The sequence below is a fragment of the Salmo salar genome, chromosome 22 (assembly GCF_965601325.2).
Source record: "Salmo salar chromosome 22, fSalSal1, whole genome shotgun sequence".
Lineage (NCBI taxonomy): Eukaryota > Metazoa > Chordata > Actinopteri > Salmoniformes > Salmonidae > Salmo > Salmo salar.
Genome location: NC_138312.1, coordinates 19,350,592 through 19,376,050, shown reverse-complemented (window position 1 = coordinate 19,376,050; position 25,459 = coordinate 19,350,592). Strand labels below are relative to the sequence as shown.

Here is a 25,459-nt window from a genome sequence, read left to right as displayed (position 1 = left end):
ACTCCAAATCCAGACCTCCATGGGTTGATAAATTGGATTTCCATTGATTATTTTTGTGTGATTTTGTTGTCAGCACATTCAACTATGTAAAGAAAAAAGTATTTAATAAGATTATTTCTTTCATTCAGATCTAGGATGTGTTGTTTAAGTGTTCCCTTTATTTTTTTGAGCAGTATACTTCCATTAAGCACTGTAGCTCCCCAGTCTTCAACTCCAATACATTTTAAACCATGTAGTCTAAGGCCTAGATTCAATCAGATCAAGCGTTAACCGGTGATAGCAGACACCCACATAGCGGATGTTTTGGCGGTGCCAGAGTTGAAACTGCATCAGAGCCTTCAAATTGGTGGGAAGATGCTCTCGCGATCATTGTCACGAAGCCACAGCCGCGTTAGAAGTTTAGAACGAGAAAGTATAGGCTATAGACATTTTTACGCTCAAATTGAAAAATCATTAAACAAAATAATGAGGATTTCTATCATGGTGTAGTTTATATCTCACTTTCCAGTGTTTGAACTTGTAAACAAGGCCGCATGGAATTTCTGTTAACGCAACACCAGGCAGCCAATGGTAATGTCCGCTTTAGGTATAATGCCGTGAGTCACTTATAGAGCCATAAAGTGTATTTATTCATATAGCAATGTGTATGGTACCCATCTTTATTCAGGGATGAAATGTGCTTCCTATTGAAAAACCTATAGATGATAAGAACACAGGAGTAGAGAAGCCAGATAAAAAGGTGACTGACTGCAAACAAAAGCCCCAATACAATAGTCAAATTTATTGATATTGTCAGTGTCTTCTCTCTATATATTCAGATACAAGAAAACACAATTAGAATGTATACAATGAATACATGTGTATATATACCAGGTGTGAGCATTCAGTAAGCCTACCATAAATACATCAGATTTGTCTCAGGTTTTATGACAATAAATCTAAGAGTCCCACAGGAGGATGAAGGTCCTACACCACAGAACAGTGTTGTGCAGAAATCAAACACAAGCCAAGTGTTGTTCAGTTTTGTTTTTACCTGATCAACACGTATAACTTCTTTCAGTCCTATATTTTCATGTATTATTTTTTGCAAACAACAAACAAACAAAAAACGTAAATATACTAGAAGTGCAAAAACCTACCTGTGTTTCATACAGGACAATTATGGGGAAAACACTTTCCTGTTCAGTTACGCCAGCTCTAGGGACCTTTGTATCTGCAAAGGTGTTGAATTGGTTTGACACAGGGGCTGACAAGATCACTCTTTGTTACATGACCAAATGATTTGGGGATCAATAGACAAGGTGGAAATCACATTGAATAAATAATGACAATGTCTATTTAATTTACAGCACACCGCAATAAATAAATATCAATACATGACTACAAATTCAGTGCCAAAGAGTGGACACATTTATGAGCTTTATGGAAGTTTGTCAATATTAAAACATCTGTTTACTACAAACTATCCAATGCAACACTGTCTATTACATACAGCAGTAAGTTCTTTAACACCCCCCCCCCCCCCCCCCCCTCTCTATTTACATATGAATAGATGATAATGTTCACAATATGTACATACAATCTTAGGAAACAAAAAGCGCTATCAAGAACCTAAAAGGCTTCTTCGGCTGTACCCATAGGAGAACCCTTTGAAAACTCTTTTATTCAGAGGGTTCTACATGGAACCCAAAATAGTTATACTTGGAACCCAAAAAAGTTATTCCTGGAACCCAAAAGGGTTATCCTATAGTGACAACCGAAGAACCCCTTTGAAACCTTTTTTCTAAGAGTGTAGTTAAGTCTTATATCAGGAAGGATATACACATGTACTAATATTCTCATTCAGAATCAATTAATCATTCTTAATAGAATTAAGGCATCGGTAACATTTAGCAGATCCAAACGATCTGTATTTGTGTATCTATGAGTGTCAATGTTTTTGTGTTGGAAGCTGCTTTCGAATGCTTGAGTGGGTGGCATTCTGATCCTCTGCTGGCTAAATACACTCATACTGTACAGAAGTTACATAAGCATCTAGGGAGTATACTCAATTATATACAGTATATGTTTCCATTTGTAAACAGACACTTAAGTATATTAAAGATGACCAATGTTTGACCTGTCATTAGCTTGTCTTTTATGCTTTGTTTGTTCTAACAAATAATTTATTAGTATTAGAGGCAGAGTAAGGTGGCTGAGGAAACAGAGATGCAACAACATGGTTGGACTATAGTGCTGCAAGAGGTGTTTCTGAAATCCAGCACTTGTTTGCTGCTGGTTATATTGTTGTACGTTCCCGAGGTGGATGCTACAGTGTATAATTGACAATTCACTAAGCCCCGCCCCATATGTTTTGGCAACCAATTGCAGTGCTCCGTTGGATAGCAAGTGTCTAACGTTGAGGTATACCTCAGAAATACTTTAAGAAATGAGATGGGAAAATCCATTCGATTCGTATTAACACCTATTGTGTACATTGTCAAGGGCCGCGCGGTGCATTCTGGGCGATGTTGGGAGTCGGACAAGGAGTAAATGGGAGTCAATTGGGTGCTAGCTAATAAAACACAAAATGTATACATATTTTCCAAGATGGGAGATAATAACCATATAGCTTTGAAATCGTGACATTTGGTACTTTACAGGAAAATGGGCAGGTTTCTCGACTCATAACATTACTTTTAGAAGGGATTGCGTGGCGATTAGTTTAGCAACGGCATGCAGCTGCATGACACCGTGAACTCAATTGATCAAAAGTCTGCTGAGCGGGGCCTTTTACGTTCCTCCATACATTGGCCATTGAGGTTCCCATATCATTTCTTCAAGTATTTATGGTATATATAGAGTGGAAACAGCGTCCAAATTGGACGACCGTGGTTTTCAACATAATCTACTCACCTTTGCAATCGCCGTTTTGTGGCTGTTGCCATCTTTCTACATCGGCTTTTAGCAGAATGACTACCACTTAGTGCGCACTGGACAAACAGCAGTATCACAGATAGAACAATGAGACAGATACTTCACCGGATGTATAAATGTGAAGCCTCCGCTTAGCTTTTCCACTCACTACCAAATCGTGATATTGGAAGCCCAGTGGCCGGCAGTGGGAGAAGAGGGAACGAGAATGATTTTGGCTGAAATGTTCTCATCGATTAAACATTTGATCTCAATACAGTTCCCAAAACTAAAATATGTTATGAACAGAGCGGACGAAGTGTTGTAGACTTTACCCTTTGCCAAAGTTGTAAGACATCGCATTATTTGGAAGAACGTAAAGACGAATTGAGTTATTGCACATGTGCACTTCAGAGTAGGCATTCCCTAATGGAAATTTGCAAAGCTTTGCTAGAACGTGCCAATGGGATCTGCCCAACTCCTTGCTTGTTCTGCCCACTACGATTAATTTGTTCACATTGTAAACGACAGGTTGTGGTCTATCTTGGGTTACTTATAAAAATCTTTGGCGGTATCAGGTAAACAAACCAACAGGCTCTTACCCCTGGCCAGCTGGTTCATGATGTCAGAGCATGAATGCAAAATGTTAATATCTTTGCGTGTGAGTGATAGAAAAATGAAATCGGCCTCAGTGACAATACTAATAATTCAATGGATGTTTTTTTTGTACAAAGGTGATGACTAAAGGAATTTTCAAATTTGACTTCTCTATGGGGCCGTCCATGGGAATTGTATTGGCCAGACTTCAGTTAAACTGCAATAACTAAGCAGTCTACATGTACAGTATTTCATATATAAAAAATAATGTTCTCTGGGAATAGACCGGAACCTAGGGGCCTTGTGGTGAATTTAAGACTATTTGGAACTCGGAAAGTCTGAAATTTACGACATGGAAACTTATTATAGAAAGATGAGGACCGAGTTTCCCACTTGGAAAGTATCAGAATTAGGGTTGCAAAGCTATTCGCAGATTACCAATCTTCAGTAATTAACAGAAAATCTATGGCGATCTATTGTAATTTTGGTAATGTATACTTGAATAATTTTTTTATTGATATATATAGTATTCCTTTTTCATATTTGTGTCCATATCGTTCATGAGTTTCTAGTAGATGGTCTATCTACTAGAAACTCATGGACAATATGGACACAGATATAAAAAAAGGAATAATATATATGAATACATTTCATATATAAAGAAATGTCAAGACAAAATAGCCTAATTATTGAAAAAAAGCATCTAATCAACAACGGCATTATTTTCAATTAACTCTGAAACTCTTCCAACTACTTCTTTACCTTTACATTGAAAACAAATACATACTTTCATAGTAAAATTGATAAGTGTACAATTCATACTGAAACTCTCATATTAAACACCAATGGTATTCACTAAGTTGATGGTTTATATTAAGGATAATGTTTTACAGCTGTGTCAGTATTTGTTTTAATTTAAATCATCTTATTTCATGGTCCTCATGTGGTAAGGCCACACAGAGGGCCAGATATAATTAAAGAGACCGTTACAAATCTGAAGTACCCAAAAGGGTCAAAAGATGTCTTGTGATATCTTTCAAGTATTTTATGTAATCTATCAAAATTCTGGTAGTTTACTGGTAAACTTAGTTTCCAGTAATATACCCTCCCTTTGCAACCCTAATCAGAATCAACCAATTGGAAGCTCTACACAAATAACTAAAGTTCATTTTAACTTGGGGGTTTCGAGTTTGACTTGTCATGAATACACCATTGATCTCTAACCAAGCTTGTGTCCAACATCCACGGACAAGCTTTCGTTTCAAACGCATGGAAGCCAATGAGGGCAGTGGAAAAATGTTGATCACAAAATTAATTGTTTAATTGGCTAAATAATTTAACAGTGCACTAGGGGTACTTGCTACTGTGATTCCTGAAATGCAGAGCCTGTTGGAGTATTTTTCAAATCCAAAATTATACTTTTGCTGTATTGTTTACTAGCTAGCTCTCAGTCTCATTGGCCACCATTAAAAAACGTTGCTAATACTAGCTAGCTAGCCAGTTAATATAACTTGTTTTCTCCAAATGCATGTCAGCTAGCTAAGTTATCTATAGGCCTATTATGAGTACAACTCTCATCTGCTGTCGACATCAGGATACGATCGGGAGCACTAGTTAGTCCTTAAGTAAAAATACTTTAAAATACTACTTAACTAGTTTTTGGGGGGGTATCTGTACTTTACTATTTATAGTTTGACAACTTTTACTTTTACTTCACTACATTCCGAATGAAAATAATGTACTTTTTACTCCATACATTTTCCCTGACACCCAAAAGTACTCATTACATTTCTAATGCTTAGCAGGACACGAAAATGGTTCAATTCACACACTTATCAAGAGAACATCCCATATTGCCTCTGATCTGGTGGACTCACTAAACACAAATGCTTAGTTTGTAAATTATGTCTGAGTGTTGGAGTGTGCCCCTGGTTATCCGTAAATTTAAAAAAAAACAAGACAATTGTGCCGCCTGGTTTACTTAATAAAAAGGAATATGAAATTATTTATACTTTTACTTTTGATACTTAAGTATGTTTAAGCAATAACATTTACTTTTGATACTTAAGTATATTTAAAACTACATACTTTTACTCAAGTAGTATTTTACTGGGTGACTTTCACTTTTACTTGAGTAATTTTCTATGAAGGTATCTTTACTTTTACTCAAGTATGACAATTGGGTATTTTTTCCACCACTGTCCAAAAGTGGTAGCTGACTGCATGCTGAGTCATGGCAGTGGCTAGCCACACTAAAAGCTTAATTTTATCAGGTTTCTGTAAAGCGATTGTAATGAGTCCACCACAACGTACCCGAGAGTCTCCTAATCAGCAAGGGGTAGTCTGTTTCATTTAATTGTGTATAAAAAAAAACACAGTTTGAGATCATTGTGAGGGGTTTTCTCCAGTGGTTTGAATGAGGAATTTGGCTTCCTGGGAAAATCTTGACCGAGGCAGGAACAATAACTAAGAGGGCGGGGCTTAGTGAAGAGTCAATTACCTTCACACAGACCTGTATAACGAGCAGGTGAATACACCTGTTGTCTGGCTGTTAGTAGTGTTATACACACTCAGTCTGTGCTGTTCTCACAGGGGCTCTGCCAGGCAACGGCCAGTGGCGTCGCTGCCCTCCAGCCGTAACTGACATCCCTTCTTTGGCTTCACCCAGGAGTTGTGTATGACTGTCCCTCCTGGCGAGGGGTCCAACTGCAGCAGGGACACCACCCGCTTCTTTACCTTGGCCCTGAGGGCACGCCGCAGCTTCTGCCTCGTGAAGGCATAGAGCAGTGGGTGGGAGACGGTGGTGCCGTAGGCCAGGGCCAGGAACCACAGGCGCATGCTGACCAGGGTGTCGCTGGGGCCCAGGCCCAGGATCAGCACATTGGCCATGGACAGAGGAGCCCAGCAGCCCAGGAAGGTGGAGATGATAAGGAGGGACATCCTGAAGACGCGCCGCTGGCGCTCCCGCCGGTCCCGGTGACGCCTCACGGCCCGCCGCAGTGCGATGATGGCCGACACAGACGCCTGGACAGTGGGACCGGGGACAGGGGCAGCAGTGGCAGGGCCTTCTAAGCTGACCAGAGGGGCTGAGGACAGGGCTGGGGGGGAGGTGGCTGTGGAGATGGGGGGGATGCAGGGAGGGTGAGCGAGTTGCTTGCTTGTGTCTGTACACTGCTCTCCTCCCTCTATCACTCCCAGCCCTGCCTTCTGCTTCTGTCTCTTACGGCGCCCCCTACAGGGTGGGCGCCTGAAGCGCTGGCTGTTCTTAATATGAGAGCCGATGTGAATGTTCAAGGCCCGCAGGATCCGTGAGTATGTGAACAGCATGACTGCCACCGTGGTAAAGAAGATGGGCACCTGCAGCAGGAGGTGGTAGTACATGGCCAAGCCTGTGTGGTAGCCCTGGCCGCCCACACACAGCAGCGTCCGGTTACGCCACACTGGCGCCAAGGTGGTGGCGGAGGAGGAAGAGGTGGGGATGTGCTTCCCATTCTCCGACCCTCCGGTGAGAAACTCCACCTCCAGGAAAGGGATGAAGAAGACGGCCAGAGACGTGGCCCAGACGGCAGTCAGCAGCAGCCCTGCCCTCCGCGGGGTGAGCAACCGGTTGGCGGGTCGGACGGAGATGTCGTAGCGGTCCACGCTGATGACCAGCACGTTAATGGCAGTAGAGATGGAGGCAAAGGTGACACAGGCCTCGTGGAAGCAGCAGAGCAGGGCCAGGTTTGGCCCTGGGGGTAGCAGCACCACCACCAGGGTCAGAGGCAGACACAGCACGCACAACACCACATCCAGCACATGCAGGTTGACCGTGACCATGTTGCTGACCGAGTCGACCAGGTTGGACTGAGAGCAGTAGAGCACCAGCACCGTCATGTTGCTGCTGAAGCCCAGCACCAGCTCCAGCATAAGGAAGGCAGTCAGGGACACCTGGAAGCCCAGGGAGTAGGGCATGTACCAGGCTGTGCTGGAGGAGACACTCCCCCCTGAGACCTCTTCCAGGGCCCCCACACTCACCACCATCCCAGCCCAGTCGCTGGGGACCGGGGTCGGGGTGTAGCTGTCCGTCTCCATTTTGCTGACCTCTCAGCCGTGATGTGTTCTCATGCTGCAACCTGGCTCCCTGATGGTGATGGAGAACAGTTCAGTGACAGTCCTGCAGAGAAAGGGAGACAGGGGGGATGAAGTGTCTGGTGGGGGTCTGGAATTCAATGGTTAATTAAAGCTATAAAAGGCAATGATAAGTCATCAAACATAAATATCACAATCAGCAAACTGGTTATGATCTTTGGGCAGTTAGCTATAACTCAGATTGCCTGCTATATTTTTTTTTGCGCTTTCACTGTAAGTGCATAGATGTTATGTAATTTGTCAGAATTGACTGCTCTTCAAATTAATTTCAGGACATCATATTCAATGTAAAATCATTTGAACCATGAATTCATAGAAATGGCAGTCGGTGGTCTAGAAGCGTCTGTATAATCCACTGGAGGTGAAACCACATCATGGCACTCTGACAGAACCGGCCTGTCCTCAAGGAGATTGACTACATCATGACAATGTTTTTTTTACGCAAACTGAACATGCGAGTGCAAGACCAAGTCAAGCTTCAGCGCTTGATTAAGACGGCAGGAAGGATAATTGGTATAGATCAAGAATCAGCCACCAACCTGAACACAAGACTCATCCTCCTAAAACTTGAAAGCATTTTACAGGACAGTACTCATACCCTCCACTCAAAATACAGTCACAGCAGCAGACGGACAAGGGGAAAGAGAGTTCTTCAAAAGAAAATTCAAACGGACAGATATGAGGACTTTTATTCCAACAGCCAATTAGGCTGTACAATAAATCGTATGTTGGTCCCTTGAGTATACAATATATTGCACTTTCACTTTAAATGTGTAGCTATAGCACTTTGAATGAACTATTTTGTGTAGTTTCTGTGTTATGTACTGTCTTTTTAAGCACATGAATAAATGAATTTCCCCCTCGTGGGATAATAAAGTTGATCTGAATCTGAATAAATGAATTTCCCCCTCGTGGGATAATAAAGTTGATCTGAATCTGAATAAATGAATTTCCCCCTCGTGGGATAATAAAGTTGATCTGAATCTGAATAAATGAATTTCCCCCTCGTGGGATAATAAAGTTGATCTGAATCTGAATAAATGAATTTCCCCCTCGTGGGATAATAAAGTTGATCTGAATCTGAATAAATGTCAGCATCAGTCATGGTGGCGTTGGTTTAGAAAGCACAGAGCATTTACGGTGCTACATCAGGACATGCATCGAAACAGACAAAACATGCATGAACTGCACATGACACATGAGCATGTTTCATAGTAAGATATCATTAGGTATTTAGGGTCACAATGTCCTGACATTCACACGTGAAACTGATCAATGAAAATGTTTGTGTGGAAGGTGGTAGTACGAGGTCTTAATTGCTCGCTCTGAAATGGAGCCGACGCACCAATCTACTGCATAGTTTGGCATGGCCACAATGAATCACCACTATGCTGCAAAGCTACATTCCAAAATATACTGTGTGTAATACACAATCGAAATCACAGTCAGCCAAACAAAGTACTGTCCTAAGCCTTGTGTGTCAGTGGAATAAAGACTTCAGAGATAAAATGTATAATCTGTTTTCTAACCTGAGGTGCTCTGGGGTAATCAGATTAGTGTCTACAGGCCAGACTATAACCTACTGCTGTATTGACAACATACCAGTGGTGATGTCCTATGACACAATTCCTGAACAGTGATTAGAGTCCAGCTGCTGAGGGCACTCAATTGATTCATCAAAATCACAATGTGTGCTTTAAATCAGGAAATTGGACCAATCAGTAAATTGCGCCTATGCCCGACACCTTCTGCACTACTTTAGTAATCATACATTTGGTTGAAAGATGGACCAAATTTAATGTGTTGTTGTAGCCATAGCAACTAGTCTGCGAGGGTCTAGAATGGTTAATGAGGGCACACAGATGCTGTAGTACTACTCAGCTACTGTGTGACATTATGTTGGTGGCAGTGAAAGTGTTAACCGACCCACGACAGGCTACAGCTTCCTCGTGGGGGTTTTAGAAAACAAGCAACACTTGTAGAGTTTATTCCAGAACTGGAAAATGGGTGAGAACATTAAAATATTTCATGGATGATGAGACAAATGAATGCAGAGGCAGACACATTTTCCAATATATTCTAAAAGAGACAGAAAACACGAGGTGAGAAATGAGGTGAGAATTAAAGGGCTAGGACAAGAGAGGGAGGGAGGGATGTGTACAGAGCACTGCAGTCCTACGCTCCACTTATCCTAGAGATTTTCAGCTGGCTTGTTTCATGAGCAGACTGCCTGATCACCACTACACTACGAGACTGTAAAGAGATAAGAGGAGAGGGACAGAGTCCCTGAACACATACAGTAAGAAGATAGAGTTGGTGGTAGATATTGAACGAGACCTTCAAACATTGGACCTATTGCAGGCATCTCTGATCTCTTCCTGCATCACTTTCTGATGGGAAAGGAAGGAAGGAGAAAGGAAGGGAGGGAAATTTGCAATCATGCTGCAAGGGTAAACAAGGGTAAACAAGCCCAAGGGAGAGAGGATGGGGTTGTTTTTGTTCCACTCCAATCTCTCCCACCAGCCTAAACCTGTTCCTGTCTGGTCTCCTGCTCCCTCTGCTCTGTTTTCCTCAAAGGGCTTACACACACATCATCCACCACCTTACACACATCATCATCCACCACCTTACACACATCATCATCCACCACCTTACACACACATCATCCACCACCTTACACACATCATCATCCACCACCTTACACACACATCATCCACCACCTTACACACATCATCATCCACCACCTTACACACATCATCATCCACCACCTTACACACATCATCATCCACCACCTTACACACATCATCATCCACCACCTTACACACATCATCATCCACCACCTTACACACATCATCATCCACCACCTTACACACATCATCATCCACCACCTTACATACATCATCATCCACCTTACACACATCATCATCCACCACCTTACACACATCATCATCCACCACCTTACACACATCATCATCCACCACCTTACACACATCATCATCATCCACCACCTTACACACATCATCATCATCCACCACCTTACATACATCATCATCCACCACCTTACACACATCATCATCCACCACCTTACATACATCATCATCCACCACCTTACACACACACATCATCCACCTTACACACACACATCATCCACCTTACACACATCATCCACCACCTTACACACATCATCATCCACCACCTTACACACATCATCATCCACCACCTTACACACATCATCATCCACCACCTTACACACATCATCATCCACCACCTTACACACATCATCATCCACCACCTTACACACATCATCATCCACCACCTTACATACATCATCATCCACCACCTTACATACATCATCATCATCCACCTTACACACACACATCATCCACCTTACACACACACACACACATCATCATCCACCACCTTACACACATCATCATCCACCACCTTACACACATCATCATCCACCACCTTACACACATCATCATCCACCACCTTACATACATCATCATCATCCACCTTACATACATCATCATCCACCACCTTACATACATCATCATCCACCACCTTACATACATCATCATCATCCACCTTACACACACACATCATCCACCTTACACACACACATCATCCACCTTACACACACCATCATCCACCTTACACACACCATCATCCACCTTACACACACACATCATCCACCTTACACACACCATCATCCACCTTACACACACCATCATCCACCTTACACACACCATCATCCACCATGTGCAGAGCTGCATGATATCTACAGGTGCGACACTTACAGTCTCTCTTGATAGGGGGAGACAACTTCATTCCTACCTGGGAACTGCACTCTCTGTGATGATGCTGCTGTGCTGGTGGATCGATGTAGAGAGGAATCCTGTTATACTCTATTAATCCTGGTCTCTAGCCCCCCCCCCCCCCCCCCCCCCCCCCCACCACCACACGTTGCACAACAGACACTTGAATAAAACTAGGTTATGTCCCCCTAGGCTCTCCTTGTAAATAATAGGTTCAGGACCAAAAGCAATGAGGCTGGAGACACTCAAGAATGTGTTTGGATATCTTAGGCTGCATTTAGACAGGCAGCCCAATTCAGAGGTGTGTTCAGTTGCTTGAATGTTTGCTACCTTGTACTGAACACGTTTCCACAAAATGTTATTGAACAGACTGAGGTACGTTTGCTCCCATTTGGTGGGTGTGGCTTGAAGCAATGAGTGACGTATTTAAAGGGCAGTGGCCACAACCCAGCCCTCCCCGTTTTTCAACTGGTCGTTCAGTACAGCACAGTTCACGTTCAATTGAACGTTCCAGAAGGTAAAAACGTACTGAACGCAGCCCTGATCTTTTTTCCACTGATTGGTCTTTTGACCAATCCCATCAGATCTTTTCACAGTGAAAGAAAATTCTGAATTGGGCTGCCTATCTAAACGCAGCCCAAGATACAATCCAATATGATTGGTTTGACCACAGACACAGGGTTTTTGCTAAATGGTATGTTTGGGATGACCCAACTCTGACTTCACCCCATCAGAATATGTGAGCGGAGCGGAGCTTGCCCAATTTGACTGGAGCGAAGGCTGGAGCGTCGGCCTTCTCGCCTGCTCCAATTTCGCTCCAGTAGCGCTCAGTTTATGAGCTCAGGGCATGCCTGGCCCAGCATGCATTTGTAGTCTACTTGTGTGCTGCTATAGCCCCTTGCTTTAGCTACTGTCATGGAGTTCCCTTAATATTTTTTATAAAGAAACTGATAAAACACACAGGTGCTAAATCAAGGTGACTTACAAAGATGAGGACCAAGAGCAAGAGAGGGAGTGCGGTGATGTAGTGTCCACAACTAAATAATTATTGTGGAATCTGAAAAGACACCTTAAAGCATGATGGTGTACTTACTACATGCACATGCTTAAAGAAAGGAACGAGGTGGGTAGATAACTAAGTGTGTCATTGTAGCAAAGTATTTATAAATTAAAAATCAGATCTCTTAATGAATTTTTTCTACTATCTATACAATAGTGCATAATTGATTTTAACCCAATAGGTCTGGCATATTCCCATAAGGAGCTTTCCGTTTTGATTGGGTTATTTTTGCTTAAAAACCTTTAGGCCTGCCTACCTAATATATATATATATATATATATAAACTGCATCTCTGCCCAGCCTGGCAAGAGTGGCTAAAAGGGTGCTTAGCATCCCCAGTGGCTCTGCAAGTGAGGAGAGGATATTCTCCACTGTTGGCCTGCTCTCCAGGCAACATCGCATGAGCCTGAAGCCACAGATTGGCTAAACTCGTGTTTCTAAAAATGAATTCAAAAAGCACTAATACATAATTTTTTATTTGTATTTAACTCTATTGAAGTCACAGGCTAGATGCGCAATATATATACTGTAATTATATTTTTTATTGGTACTTTAACCCCTTTTTCTCCTCAATTTCGTGATAACAAATTGGTAGTTACAGTCTTGTCCCATTGCTGAAACTCCCCTACGGACTCGGGAGAGGCGAAGGTCAAGAGCCATGCATCCTCCGAAACATGACTCTGCTTCTTGACAGACTGCTCGCTTAATCTGGAAGCCAGCCGCACCAATGTGTCGGAGGAAACACCATCCAGCTGGTGACCGCAGTCAGCTTGCAGGCGCCCGGCCCACCACATGGAGTCGCTAGAGCACGATGGGACAAGGAAATTCCAGCCCTAACCCAGACGTCACTGGACCAATTGTGTGCCGCCTCATGGGTCTCCCGGTCACTGCCGACTGCGACACAGCCTGGGATCGAACCCGGGGCTGTAGTGACGGCTCAAGCACTGTGATGCAGTGCTTTAGAACGCTGCGCCACTCTGGAGGCTGGCTATAATGATTTAATACAAAGAAATGTTGATTAAATCCTGAGTGCTTTATGTCCCTACCAGCCTATTGTGTTGCACTCACAAATTCTTCAATGTATTTCTCTGTAGGCTATAGCCTTGAAATAATTGAAATAATATAGCCAAAATAATTAATTTTAGTCCCTTAGGTTCCCTGTCTGACTCCTGACCTATTTAGAGTGTTTATATGCAGTTTAATATGACATGTAGCCTATTTGAAATTGTGAGCTGTTCTTACATTCACCTTTTCATGTTTATTAAAATACTTTTCATTCAAATCCACATGGTTTGGTTTAAATACTTCAGAAACAAATGTTAGGTCCAGGTAGTCACAAAAATAGATGGTTAAATTGTGATTTTAATGAATGGGGCGAAGGCAGTTTTTTCTTCCTGTGAGTGCGGAGCGGTTTTCAGCAGAGTGGTTGGAAAGGACAGAGAGCTGGAGCGATGCGCTCCATGAGCGGGATTTCCAACTGCTCAACTCCGCTCACATGCTCTGCATGTCGTCCCAAGTATCCAGAGAAAGGGCCACGGTCCATGCTATGCGTAATCCTTGGGACATCCCAACTCTGACGTTAACCCATTGAAGTTGAAATTTAAAATGGTTAAGGTAAAGGTTAAGGTTAGAGTAAAGCTTAAGGTTAGGGTAGGGATGTCCCAAGGATACCAGATAGCGCTAACCCAGGGTCACATGGCTTTACAGCCGCATGTCTGATCACAAAACACAGCGAAGCCTCACCTCCTGCCTGTGGAAGACCTTGGTTACCATAGTGTCAAAGTGTTTTTCCCATCACAAGGGAGAGAGCTCAGGTCTGGCAGAGCAGAAGCGTGTTAACATAGTTCCCCTTGTTAGTTCAGTATCTAGACAGTCAGTGATGAAAGCACTGCAGTGAGAGCAACAAGGGCTCTACCAGTTAATTTTCAACTCAGCACCAGTCCAGCTATGAGCCGTCCATCCTGATCACTCAACAGTTAATCATCAGCATGCTCTGCAGAGTCTGCACCCTCAGTCTGCTCTGGATAGTGTGAAACCCAGGTGCAGCAGCTCTAAAGCTAACTCTAATTAAGTCGTCTGCTGGTTGCTAGAGGAGGCCCACAGGGGAGCTCTGGGGCTCCAGGTAATTGTGTTTTCCACTTCCGACCAGCAGAAAGAGTAATGACTTCACTCCACAAAGAACAATTGAATTCATATGTAGCATCAGAGGAAGAGGTGAAACGAGAGGGTCCACTCCCGTCAAAATCTGTCCACGTGGGAATACAGTGATTCTACTTAATAAGCAGACCGCCTGACTTCCCGCCTTTGGGACAATGACTCCCATTGTTAGGGGGAGACAAGACCACCTTGTCATTATATACAGTATCTCTGGCACCATTCATATTTCCAAGTATGGCAGGATAATATCAACACCCAACTGGGCAACTGTTGAGTCACCAGCCTGGAAACAATAACTACTCAATGCACTCTGCAGAGTTTATAATGAAGACTGGCTTACTACTTACTGAGAGTTTAAGGGAGAGAGGGAGGATGGAAAATAAAATTATACGATATGGCCAGGGATGGAAAATTCCCGACCTAAGGGACAGAGGGAGATGGTGTTTGAATCATAAGGGCTGCAGTAGTCATGAAGTGGGGTCAATTTGGAGGAGAAAGCGGATTCTGCTCCATTGCTGTTTGGTGGGATTTGTGTCCTTTACATATCTTTGTCAACATGTACATACAACAGCTTTATATACTGTAGACCCATTTACCTGATTGGAATGCTGTGAGCACATTATCTTGACACCCATGTAAAATGATTTGATATCCATTGAATTTGCAGCATAATAGAAACTGTCTTCACAGAGCACACTTGAGAGAGTGGCACTAAAAGCACTCACAACAAACACTGCAGATGATCAGTTAAAGTGCAAGCAGCTCAGTCTTGGAACTGTGTCTGGGGCAGGTAATGTACCCCCGTCACTGCAGTAGGAAGTATGAACAGTCATGCATCATTTTCTGCTTATTCTACTGTTCCCCCCACAGCACCTCAGCCTGGTCCTCTCCCACATCTATCTGCTGCCAGGTGGCAGATCCATCATCCTGATGTGACGCTGGCCTTTCGTGAGTTAAAGAGAAGGCTGGGCCAGCTCCCTGAGACAGACATGGAGGGAGATGGGGATGGAGAGAGAAAGAGGAGGGAAGGACACACACAGATCCCACACAGAGAATAGACATTTCCTATAGGGTTCTTAGTGATATACTTTATCATCTTATCATGCCAAAAACCAGTCACTAAAGATTGATGTAAACAATCTCATTCATCATACTGTTGTACTACTATTATACTAGAGGTCGGCCGATTATGATTTTTCAACGCCAATACCGATTATTGGAGGACCCAAAAAGGCCGATACCAATTAATCGGGGGACTTTTATATACATTTGTAATAATGACAATTACAACAATACTGAATGAACACTTATTTGAACTTAATATAACACATCAATAAAATAATTTTTGTCTCAAATAAATAATGAAACATGTTCAATTTGGTTTAAATAATGCAAAAACAAAGTGTTGGAGAAGAAAGTAAAAGTGCAATATGTGCCATGTAAAAAAGCTAACGTTTAAGTTCATTGCTCAGAACATGAGAACATATGAAAGCTGGTGGTTCCTTTTAACATGAGTCTTCAATATTCCCAGGTAAGAAGTTTTAGGTTGTAGTTATTAAAGGACTATACCATTTGTATTTCATATACCTTTGAATACTGGATGTTCTAATAGGTACTTTAGTGTTGCCAGCGCTAATCTCGGGAGTTGATAGGCTTGAAGTCATAAACAGCGCAACGCTTGAAACATTGCGAAGAGCTGCTGGCAAATGAAGGAAAGTGCCTTTTGAATGAATGCTTACAAGCCTGCTGCTGCCTACCACCGCTCAGTCAGACTGCGCTATCAAATCATAGATTTAATTATAATACACTGCTCAAAAAAATAAAGGGAACACTAAAATAACACATCCTAGATCTGAATGAATGAAATAATCTTAAATACTTTTTTCTTTACATAGTTGAATGTGCTGACAACAAAATCACACAAAAATAATCAATGGAAATCCAATTTATCAACCCATGGAGGTCTGGATTTGGAGTCACACTCAAAATTAAAGTGGAAAACCACACTACAGGCTGATCCAACTTTGATGTAATGTCCTTAAAACAAGTCAAAATGAGGCTCAGTAGTGTGTGTGTGGCCTCCACTTGCCTGTATGACCTCCCTACAACGCCTGGGCATGCTCCTGATGAGGTGGCGGATGGTCTCCTGAGGGATCTCCTCCCAGACCTGGACTAAAGCATCCGCCAACTCCTGGACAGTCTGTGGTGCAATGTGGCGTTGGTGGATGGAGCGAGACATGATGTCCCAGATGTGCTCAATTGGATTCAGGTCTGGGGAACGGGCGGGCCAGTCCATAGCATCAATGCCTTCCTCTTGCAGGAACTGCTGACACACTCCAGCCACATGAGGTCTAGCATTGTCTTGCATTAGGAGGAACCCAGGGCCAACCGCACCAGCATATGGTCTCACAAGGGGTCTGAGGATCTCATCTCGGAACCTAATGGCAGTCAGGCTACCTCTGGCGAGCACATGGAGGGCTGTGCGGCCCCCCAAAGAAATGCCACCCCACACCATGACTGACCCACCGCCAAACCGGTCATGCTGGAGGATGTTGCAGGCAGCAGAATGTTCTCCACGGCGCCTCCAGACTCTGTCACATGTGCTCAGTGTGAACCTGCTTTCATCTGTGAAGAGCACAGGGCGCCAGTGGCGAATTTGCCAATCTTGGTGTTCTCTGGCAAATGCCAAACGTCCTGCACGGTGTTGGGCTGTAAGCACAACCCCCACCTGTGGATGTCGGGCCCTCATACCACCCTCATGGAGTCTGTTTCTGACCGTTTGAACAGACACATGCACATTTGTGGCCTGCTGGAGGTCATTTTCCAGGGCTCTGGCAGTGCTCCTCCTGCTCCTCCTTGCACAAAGGCGGAGGTAGCGGTCCTGCTGCTGGGTTGTTGCCCTCCTACGGCCTCCTCCACGTCTCCTGATGTACTGGCCTGTCTCCTGGTAGCGCCTCCATGCTCTGGACACTACGCTGACAGACACAGCAAACCTTCTTGCCACAGCTCGCATTGATGTGCCATCCTGGATGAGCTGCACTACCTGAGCCACTTGTGTGGGTTGTAGACTCCGTCTCATGCTACCACTAGAGAGTGAAAGCACCGCCAGCATTCAAAAGTGACCAAAACATCAGCCAGGAAGCATAGGAACTGAGAAGTGGTCTGTGGTCACCACCTGCAGAACCACTCCTTTATTGAGGGTGTCTTGCTAATTGCCTATAATTTCCACCTGTTGTCTATTCCATTTGCACAACAGCATGTGACATTTATTGTCAATCAGTGTTGCTTCCTAAGTGGACAGTTTGATTTCACATTAGTGTGATTGACTTGGAGTTACATTGTGTTGTTTAAGTGTTCCCTTTATTTTTTTTGAGCAGTGTATAATAACACACAGAAATACGAGCCTTAGGCCATTAATATGGTCAAATCCGGAAACTATAATTTAAAAAACAAAAAGTTTATTCTTTCAGTGAAATACGGAATCATTCCGTATTTTATCTAACGGGTGGCATCCATAAGTCTAAATATTGCTGTTACATTGCATAACCTTCAATGTTATGTAAAATTCTGGCAAATTAGTTCGCAACGAGCCAGGCGGCCCAAACTGTTGCATATACCCTGACTCTGCGTGCAATAAACACAAGAGAAGTGACACAATTTGCACAGTGTAACGTGGGTCGTATAAAGGGGACCAAGGCGCAGCGTGTGAAGTGCTCATATTTACTTTTAATGAATATATTTAAACAAAATGACCGACAACAGTTCCATCAGGTGACATACACTAAACAGAAAACAAACTACCCACAAAACCCAGGAAGAAAAACCCCTACTTAAATATGATCTCTAATCAGAGGCAACGAGGATCAGCTGCCCCCAATTAGAGATCAACCCAAACAATCCCAACATAGAAATAGAAAAACATAGAAAACATAGAACAACCCAAAAACACCCCCTGTCACGCCCTGACCTACTCTACTATAGAAAATGACATCTTACTAGGGTCAGGACATGACACCTAGTTAATATTGCCTGCTAACATGAATTTCTTTTAAATAAATATGCAGGTTTAAAAAAATATACTTCTGTGTATTGATTTTAAGAAGGGCATTGATGTTTATGGTTAGGCATTTTCGTGCAACGATTGTGCTTTTTTCGCAAATGCGCTTTTGTTAAATCATCCCGTTTGGCGAAGTTGGCTGTCTTTGTTAGGAAGAAATGGTCTTCACACAGTTCGCAATGAGCCAGGCGGCCCAAACTGCTGCATATACCCTGACTCTGTTGCACAGAACGCAAGAGAAGTGACACAATTTCCCTAGTTAAAAGAAATTCATGTTAGCAGGCAATTTTAACTAAATATGCAGGTTTAAAAATATATACTTGTGTATTGATTTTAAGAAAGGCGTTGATGTTTATGGTTAGGTACACATTGGTGCAAAGACAGCGCTTTTTTTGCGAATGTGCTTGTTAAATCACCTGTTTGGCGAAGTAGGCTGTGATTCAATGATAAATTAACAGGCACCGCATAGATTATATGTAAAGCAGGACAAGCTAGATAAACTAGTAATATCATCAACCATGTGTAGTTAACTAGTGATTATGTTAAGATTGATTGTTTTTTTATAAAGATAAGTTTAATGCTAACTAGCACCTTACCTTGGCTCCTTGCTGCACTCGCATAACAGGTAGTCAGCCTGCCACGCAGTTTCCTCGTGGAATGCAACGTAATCGGCCATAATTGGTGTCCAAAAATGCCGATTACCCATTACGAAAACTTGAAATCGGCCCTAATAAAAATCGGCCATTCCGATTAATCGGTCGACCTCCATATTATACTACTGTATATTTTCACCCATACATTTGTGTCTTGCTGCACAAGTGGGTTAAGACAGAGTTAAATATGAATTGCAGTGGAGCAGAATTATCATATTCCTTTGAGACTGCCTGATCTAACAGGTTGTTAAATTTAAAAAGTGAAAACATGAGGGAGGGAAACAGAGAGAGTGCATTGTGATGGTGTTCATTTACACCTGCACTGCTGTATGTATAGTACAATATCTCTAATTTTCCACTAAATCATAGTAATAACACTGCTTCTTTCGTGTGGTTTATTGTTTTGTTTTTCTGCAAACACTGTCAACGTTCTCTTTGCTCTGTCACAATCCACAGAGTTTGAATGTACTGAATACATGAATAATAGAGCAGGAGATATGAAAACAAATGGAAGGAGAGACGATGGTCTGGGTAGGAAGAGCAGCACTAACAACCGCTGGCCCTGTCCCTCCATCCATCTATCCCTCCCACATGTCAATTGCTTTCTCAATCATGTGTCATAAACAAACCAACCAATTACAATGTCACAGTAAAACACAGGACAACCCTCTATCTACTGTATCACTCACTCCAAGACAATAGATTTAAACACATTACTAACAACGCAGCGAAACACAAAAAGACTGCTTTATGATCAAATACAATGACAACTTTCCAATATGAAGCCTCACAACATGACGAGGTGAATAACAACACAACTAAATGGTTCTTTACTGCATGCAGTCCAGCCTCACAGAACTAAGTACATGGAATGGACAGCATGGGTTCAGATGGAGGGAGTGACTAGCTGACTAAATCTCCATTCGTTTGAGCACCCCACTTAGAAAGCAGATCCCTATTTGAGTTCTCACGCTGTATTCATCACCACATTCTGATTTGGGTGGGTTAGACATCACGTTTATGAAAGCGAAACACAGACCCCATCTTCAGCACAGTTATTTGGGAATGGAATGCAATACAACACACACACACACACACACAGTAAGCAGCCCAGCAGGGCAACAGCTAAGGGTAAGTGGTCTTGTTGGTAAACGTGGAGAGGGAAACAGCTTTATCCCCAGCAGTATTCCATTACGGGAGATGGCAGAGAGAGATTGTTTGTTTCCAGAATGTATACATGCACAATTAATGTACACAGTGTGTTATATAAAGTGACATATAGCTCCTTGCACTTGTTTCAGCTTTCTTGGTCCCTACCAGTGCTTCCTTTTGGTACAAAATATTTCCATCCTGCAAACAGAAGGATGTGGCTGAATATACAATATATAGTGAGCCTAATTATAAAGAGCCATATTCTCAACTCATTATTCCCACGACTTGAAATGAGAATGATCTGTCCAACCCAGTGCTCTGACCTTCATCAATAGCATAACATAACAGAGCCAGTCGAGGGCCACAGGCCTGTTCAACTGTGATTGGCTTACTGACCATGTGGATAGAATTTTAACAGCCACTCATTCTGTGTTACGGCCTCATCCTTTCTTTTCATGCAGAAATCCAATTGCCCTTTCTTTCCAGGCCCTATATATTTTTTGCTAATTTCTTAACTGTGCTAAAGAGCAGTAAGAGATGCAGCTATTCTGGTTGAGAGTGTGGTTGCATGAAATATGAAGAGAACACGGGGAGAATGAGATGCAAGAGGATGAAAGCAGGAAAAGGGGAAGATGGTGGACTGGTGGTGTGACAGAGATGTGGAAGATAAGGCCTACTGCATGTCTAATTTAATATAGCTAGCTCCAAACAATCCATTACAAGTTGCTGGATTTACAGGCCTTCAGGGGGCCTTATGTGAGGGCTATTTAAGGACGGAGTAGGTGAGTAGAATTATATTGAAATATTATATTTTTGATGTGTGTTTTATCTTTATCAGATTCCTTTAGTTAGGTTAATATAGTGAAGCTCCTTTATTTTGCGGGATAACTGGCCAAACAGCATGTTGGTCAGATGGACTGTTCGACCTTGAGAGGCAGAGACACAACTGTGGGGCTTTATATTGTCCTATTACATTAATAATTTATGGTTGGCCTTTTACATAAATTTGGACCTGAAATAGCCAGACTGAAAACTTCAGCAAGAAAGGAGAGAGAAAAAGAAGCGAGAGGAGAGAAAAAGAAAAGAGGGAGAGAAAGGAGAGAAAAAGAAAAGAGGGAGAGAAAGGAGAGAAAAAGAAGAGCGGGAGAGAAAAAGGAGAGAAAGGAGAGAAAAAGAAGAGCGGGAGAGAAAAAGAAGAGCGGGAGAGAAAAAGAAGAGCGGGAGAGAAAGGAGAGAAAAAGAAGAGCGGGAGAGAAAGGAGAGAAAAAGAAGAGCGGGAGAGAAAGGAGAGAAAAAGAAGAGCGGGAGAGAAAGGAGAGAAAAAGAAGAGCGGGAGAGAAAGGAGAGAAAAAGAAGAGCGGGAGAGAAAGGAGAGAAAAAGAAGAGCGGGAGAGAAAGGAGAGAAAAAGAAGAGCGGGAGAGAAAGGAGAGAAAAAGAAGAGCGGGAGAGAAAGGAGAGAAAAAGAAGAGCGGGAGAGAAAGGAGAGAAAAAGAAGAGCGGGAGAGAAAGGAGAGAAAAAGAAGAGCGGGAGAGAAAGGAGAGAAAAAGAAGAGCGGGAGAGAAAGGAGAGAAAAAGAAGAGCGGGAGAGAAAGGAGAGAAAAAGAAGAGCGGGAGAGAAAGGAGAGAAAAAGAAGAGCGGGAGAGAAAGGAGAGAAAAAGAAGAGCGGGAGAGAAAGGAGAGAAAAAGAAGAGCGGGAGAGAAAGGAGAGAAAAAGAAGAGCGGGAGAGAAAGGAGAGAAAAAGAAAAGAGGGAGAGAAAGGAGAGAAAAAGAAGAGCGGGAGAGAAAGGAGAGAAAAAGAAGAGCGGGAGAGAAAGGAGAGAAAAAGAAGAGCGGGAGAAAGGAGACAGAAAGAAGAGAGAGAGAAAGGAGACAGAAAGAAGAGAGAGAGAAAGGAGACAGAAAGAAGAGAGAGAAAGGAAATGCGGAGGAGGAAGAGTCTTTTGATAGTGTGCGCGCGTGTACGGTGACTGTGTTTAGGGGAGGGGAAGGGCAGAGGATTAGGGATGCAGGACACAAAGCGGCTTTGCTAAAATTATGAGGTTACTTATCTACAGAAGGAGGCAATTAAAAGACAATCCAATTCGCCTCCTGGCTGCAGGGAGACAGAGAGCAGAGTGACTTCATAATGAATGTGTCTCTATGTCTGTCAAAAGGTTGCCCTCTGTTCTTCAAGTACTTCACAGGAGCGCACACACACACACGGCGGGAGGTAGAGGAGAGTTCCAAATAATTTCATCAAGATCATACCCCTCTCTAATTACCTCCTTCCTCCCACATTTCCTTGTCTCCATCTTCACCACTCCCCCCATAGACACTATCTCCATTTCTCCTTTCTCAATTTTGATTTCATCCGCTGAAGCGGTCTGCTTTTAGAAGCACTTTTCACTCCCTGTCAATAGTATCACTCTTTCTCGCTCTTAGTATCTTTATTTATCATGTAGTTACTTAAATTTGACTGCATAGATGTTTATTCTATTTATTCTGCCGTTTGAATTAATCTGATGTTAATTAATGAAGACAACTTTCTGGCTAACCTTCTTTCCTCTCTCTTGGCTAACGGCTAACACCACAAACAGACAGACAGATAGCCAGACAGACTGTATGTAGAGAGATGTTTTCCTAGTCAGATCTCTGAAGACTGCAGTGGAGGTGTTCCCAGAGGAGTGTGTTTACCTATTTGATAAAATGCACACACTAGGACTCCGTACAGTAAGGGACACCGTGCTATATAAGACAATAGGCTAATACACGTAAATATATAACAAAATGTTGCTAATAAATGTGCAACAATTTATTAGTATTTTTTTTATTTTATTACAATATTATCATAGGGCAGTTGTAAATTGTAAAGTAAAATGTGTTATGGGACTACAAGTAGCCTGCCCTATAGGCTGTTAAATTGAAATGTTTGTTACACTTACACATGTGGGCCGCATACTTTGTACAATTTATTAAATTCATGCACTGTGTGTTTGCATTTTAGATACCATATGAAGTTAAAATAGGGAAACAAGATTTACCTTGCCTCGTGCCAGTCCCGGAGATTCCCAGCTACATTCTTTTGCAGGTCCGTTTGTCGCGCTCTGTCTTCTGTTTCTTTGACAAATAATCAGAATATTGCAATGTATTTCATATCATGTTTTATGGCTATGTAATGTGACTCTAATGATGCTGTTGTAGCCTACATCTCTGCATGTAAAAGCTGTGCCATTGCCTCTGTCTGAGATGATCGTTCACCCGTTTTAGGTAGCCGACCATAAAGAGTCCCTACTCATCTCTCACGGTCATGTTGATAATGTCTTCGGAGACCACATGCTCAGCGGAGAGTAGACTACTGTACCTCTGGTCAGATCAGAGGGAGAGCTGCTTTCCCTCCATCCAATACGGGGCGTGCCTTGCACGTACTGCACGGTGGTGGTGTGAAATTTAGTAACGACTGTATTTCGCACCCTGAGTGACAGGAGGGAGGCGCTAAATTTGACAGGCAAGGTCATCAGCATGTGGAAAAGCATATGGCACATTTTTGGATAGACTAAGATTATTTTTTTTGGATAGACAAGATTTCAGTGATTTCCAATAGGCTGTAACGAACGCAGTCACGTTGAAAGAGAAAAAGCAGGCTAAACTAGATGTAGGCTAAAACAGGCAAGGCTGGGTGTGGGAATTTTGCGCTCTCCAATGTCTAGAAAGCATCATACACAGAGAGCATGGTTGTGTTGCAGGATAGGTTCTTCCGTTGACTACTGCAGAATACATAGACAAAACATACTGTAGGTGCTCCTGGTTCTTCATATAGTGTGAAAACAGGTGCACCTTACACCTTCATGCGCCAAATACAACAGGTGCAGACCTTACAGTGAAATGCTTACACTACACAGCTATGTAAAGGCATCAGGTCAACCTGCTTGAAATAGCGATCCAACAATCCACTCACTTTAAATGTTCTGCATATGAGCTGATAAATAGGCCTACAGAAACCATCCACATTATTGCATGGTTTATATTCAACACACAAATGTTTCCATTAACCAAAGCACATTAAGAAATGCCAGCTGTAGGGAGTGAGGGGGAGAGGCGCTCTACATGTTGTTCACTGCAGCCCTCTCTCACACCACAGACCAACGCAAACAAACGGCCTTGCGCTGCTCTCCTGCAGTAACTTAGAGGGAAGTAGCTAGATAGTGTAGCATCAGGCCAGGGTTACAGCTAAATCACAATTGCTTTTGAAAATCCGGTAAAAACTGAATGATTCTGAACACTCCCTATTCCAAATTTCGGCAGACAAGTTTCAAATGCTCACGGAAGTTTCTAACCGCAAGCATAAACTATTGTAGCTAGCTGGCGAGGGCTCAGGAAGACTGACTGAACGAACTGAACCAAATCCATTCATCCCCACTGAAGTCTCGCTGCACGAAATACGTCATCAATTTTGAGCACCAGGCATGTCTGTATACCCTTTCCCTTATTGACCGCTCTTCAATATAGTACTCAGGACAGCTGGAACATCCCAAAATGTGTTAGGTAAATTACAAAAAAATCCGGACGCCATTTAACTTGAGATGAGAGGGAGAGTAGATTGATTGTTGATGCTGCTGCCAAAAGCGTCATCCTCTCTCTGGTCTGTCTGTGTAATGGCTCATTTCCTTGGCCCTCCACTTCAGCCCCTGCAGCTGTGTGCCATTCCCTGGCCCTGGCTTTCTCCCACCCCCTGGCAGGCCAAGGGAAGCTGGGCTCCAGCTGGCAGCACAGAACAGGGGGCAATTAGAGAAGTGTGGGAGACAACCAGACCTGCTGCCAATTACTGTGGCAGACAGACGTCACCCATAATAACGTCCAACACTGGAGCACAGCCCTGCCATGTGACTATGGTTGGACAACAAAGTTACACAGGTCTCTGCTTTCAGGTGGGACTTCAAGTGTGTGTGTTTGCTTGTGCGT

General features: G+C 42.9%; 1 protein-coding gene across 1 annotated transcript; it reads right to left on the bottom strand.

Annotated features, from left to right (window-relative positions):
• Positions 1-1,526: 1,526 nt before the first annotated feature.
• On the bottom strand, positions 1,527-25,275 carry LOC106582919 (G-protein coupled receptor 22-like). The gene is made up of 2 exons (XM_014166545.3): positions 23,542-25,275; positions 1,527-7,645 (listed from the first exon to the last, which is right to left on the bottom strand). Exon 2 carries the CDS (start codon positions 7,561-7,563, stop codon positions 6,076-6,078), a length of 1,488 nt encoding a protein of 495 aa, XP_014022020.1. The 5' UTR covers positions 7,564-7,645; positions 23,542-25,275; the 3' UTR covers positions 1,527-6,075.
• Between the last annotated feature and the right edge of the window lie 184 nt (positions 25,276-25,459).

Excerpts from the sequence above, each read along its gene's own strand:
- LOC106582919 (XM_014166545.3), bottom strand. The coding sequence starts at position 7,563 with ATGGAGACGGACAGCTACACCCCGACCCCGGTCCCCAGCGACTGGGCT.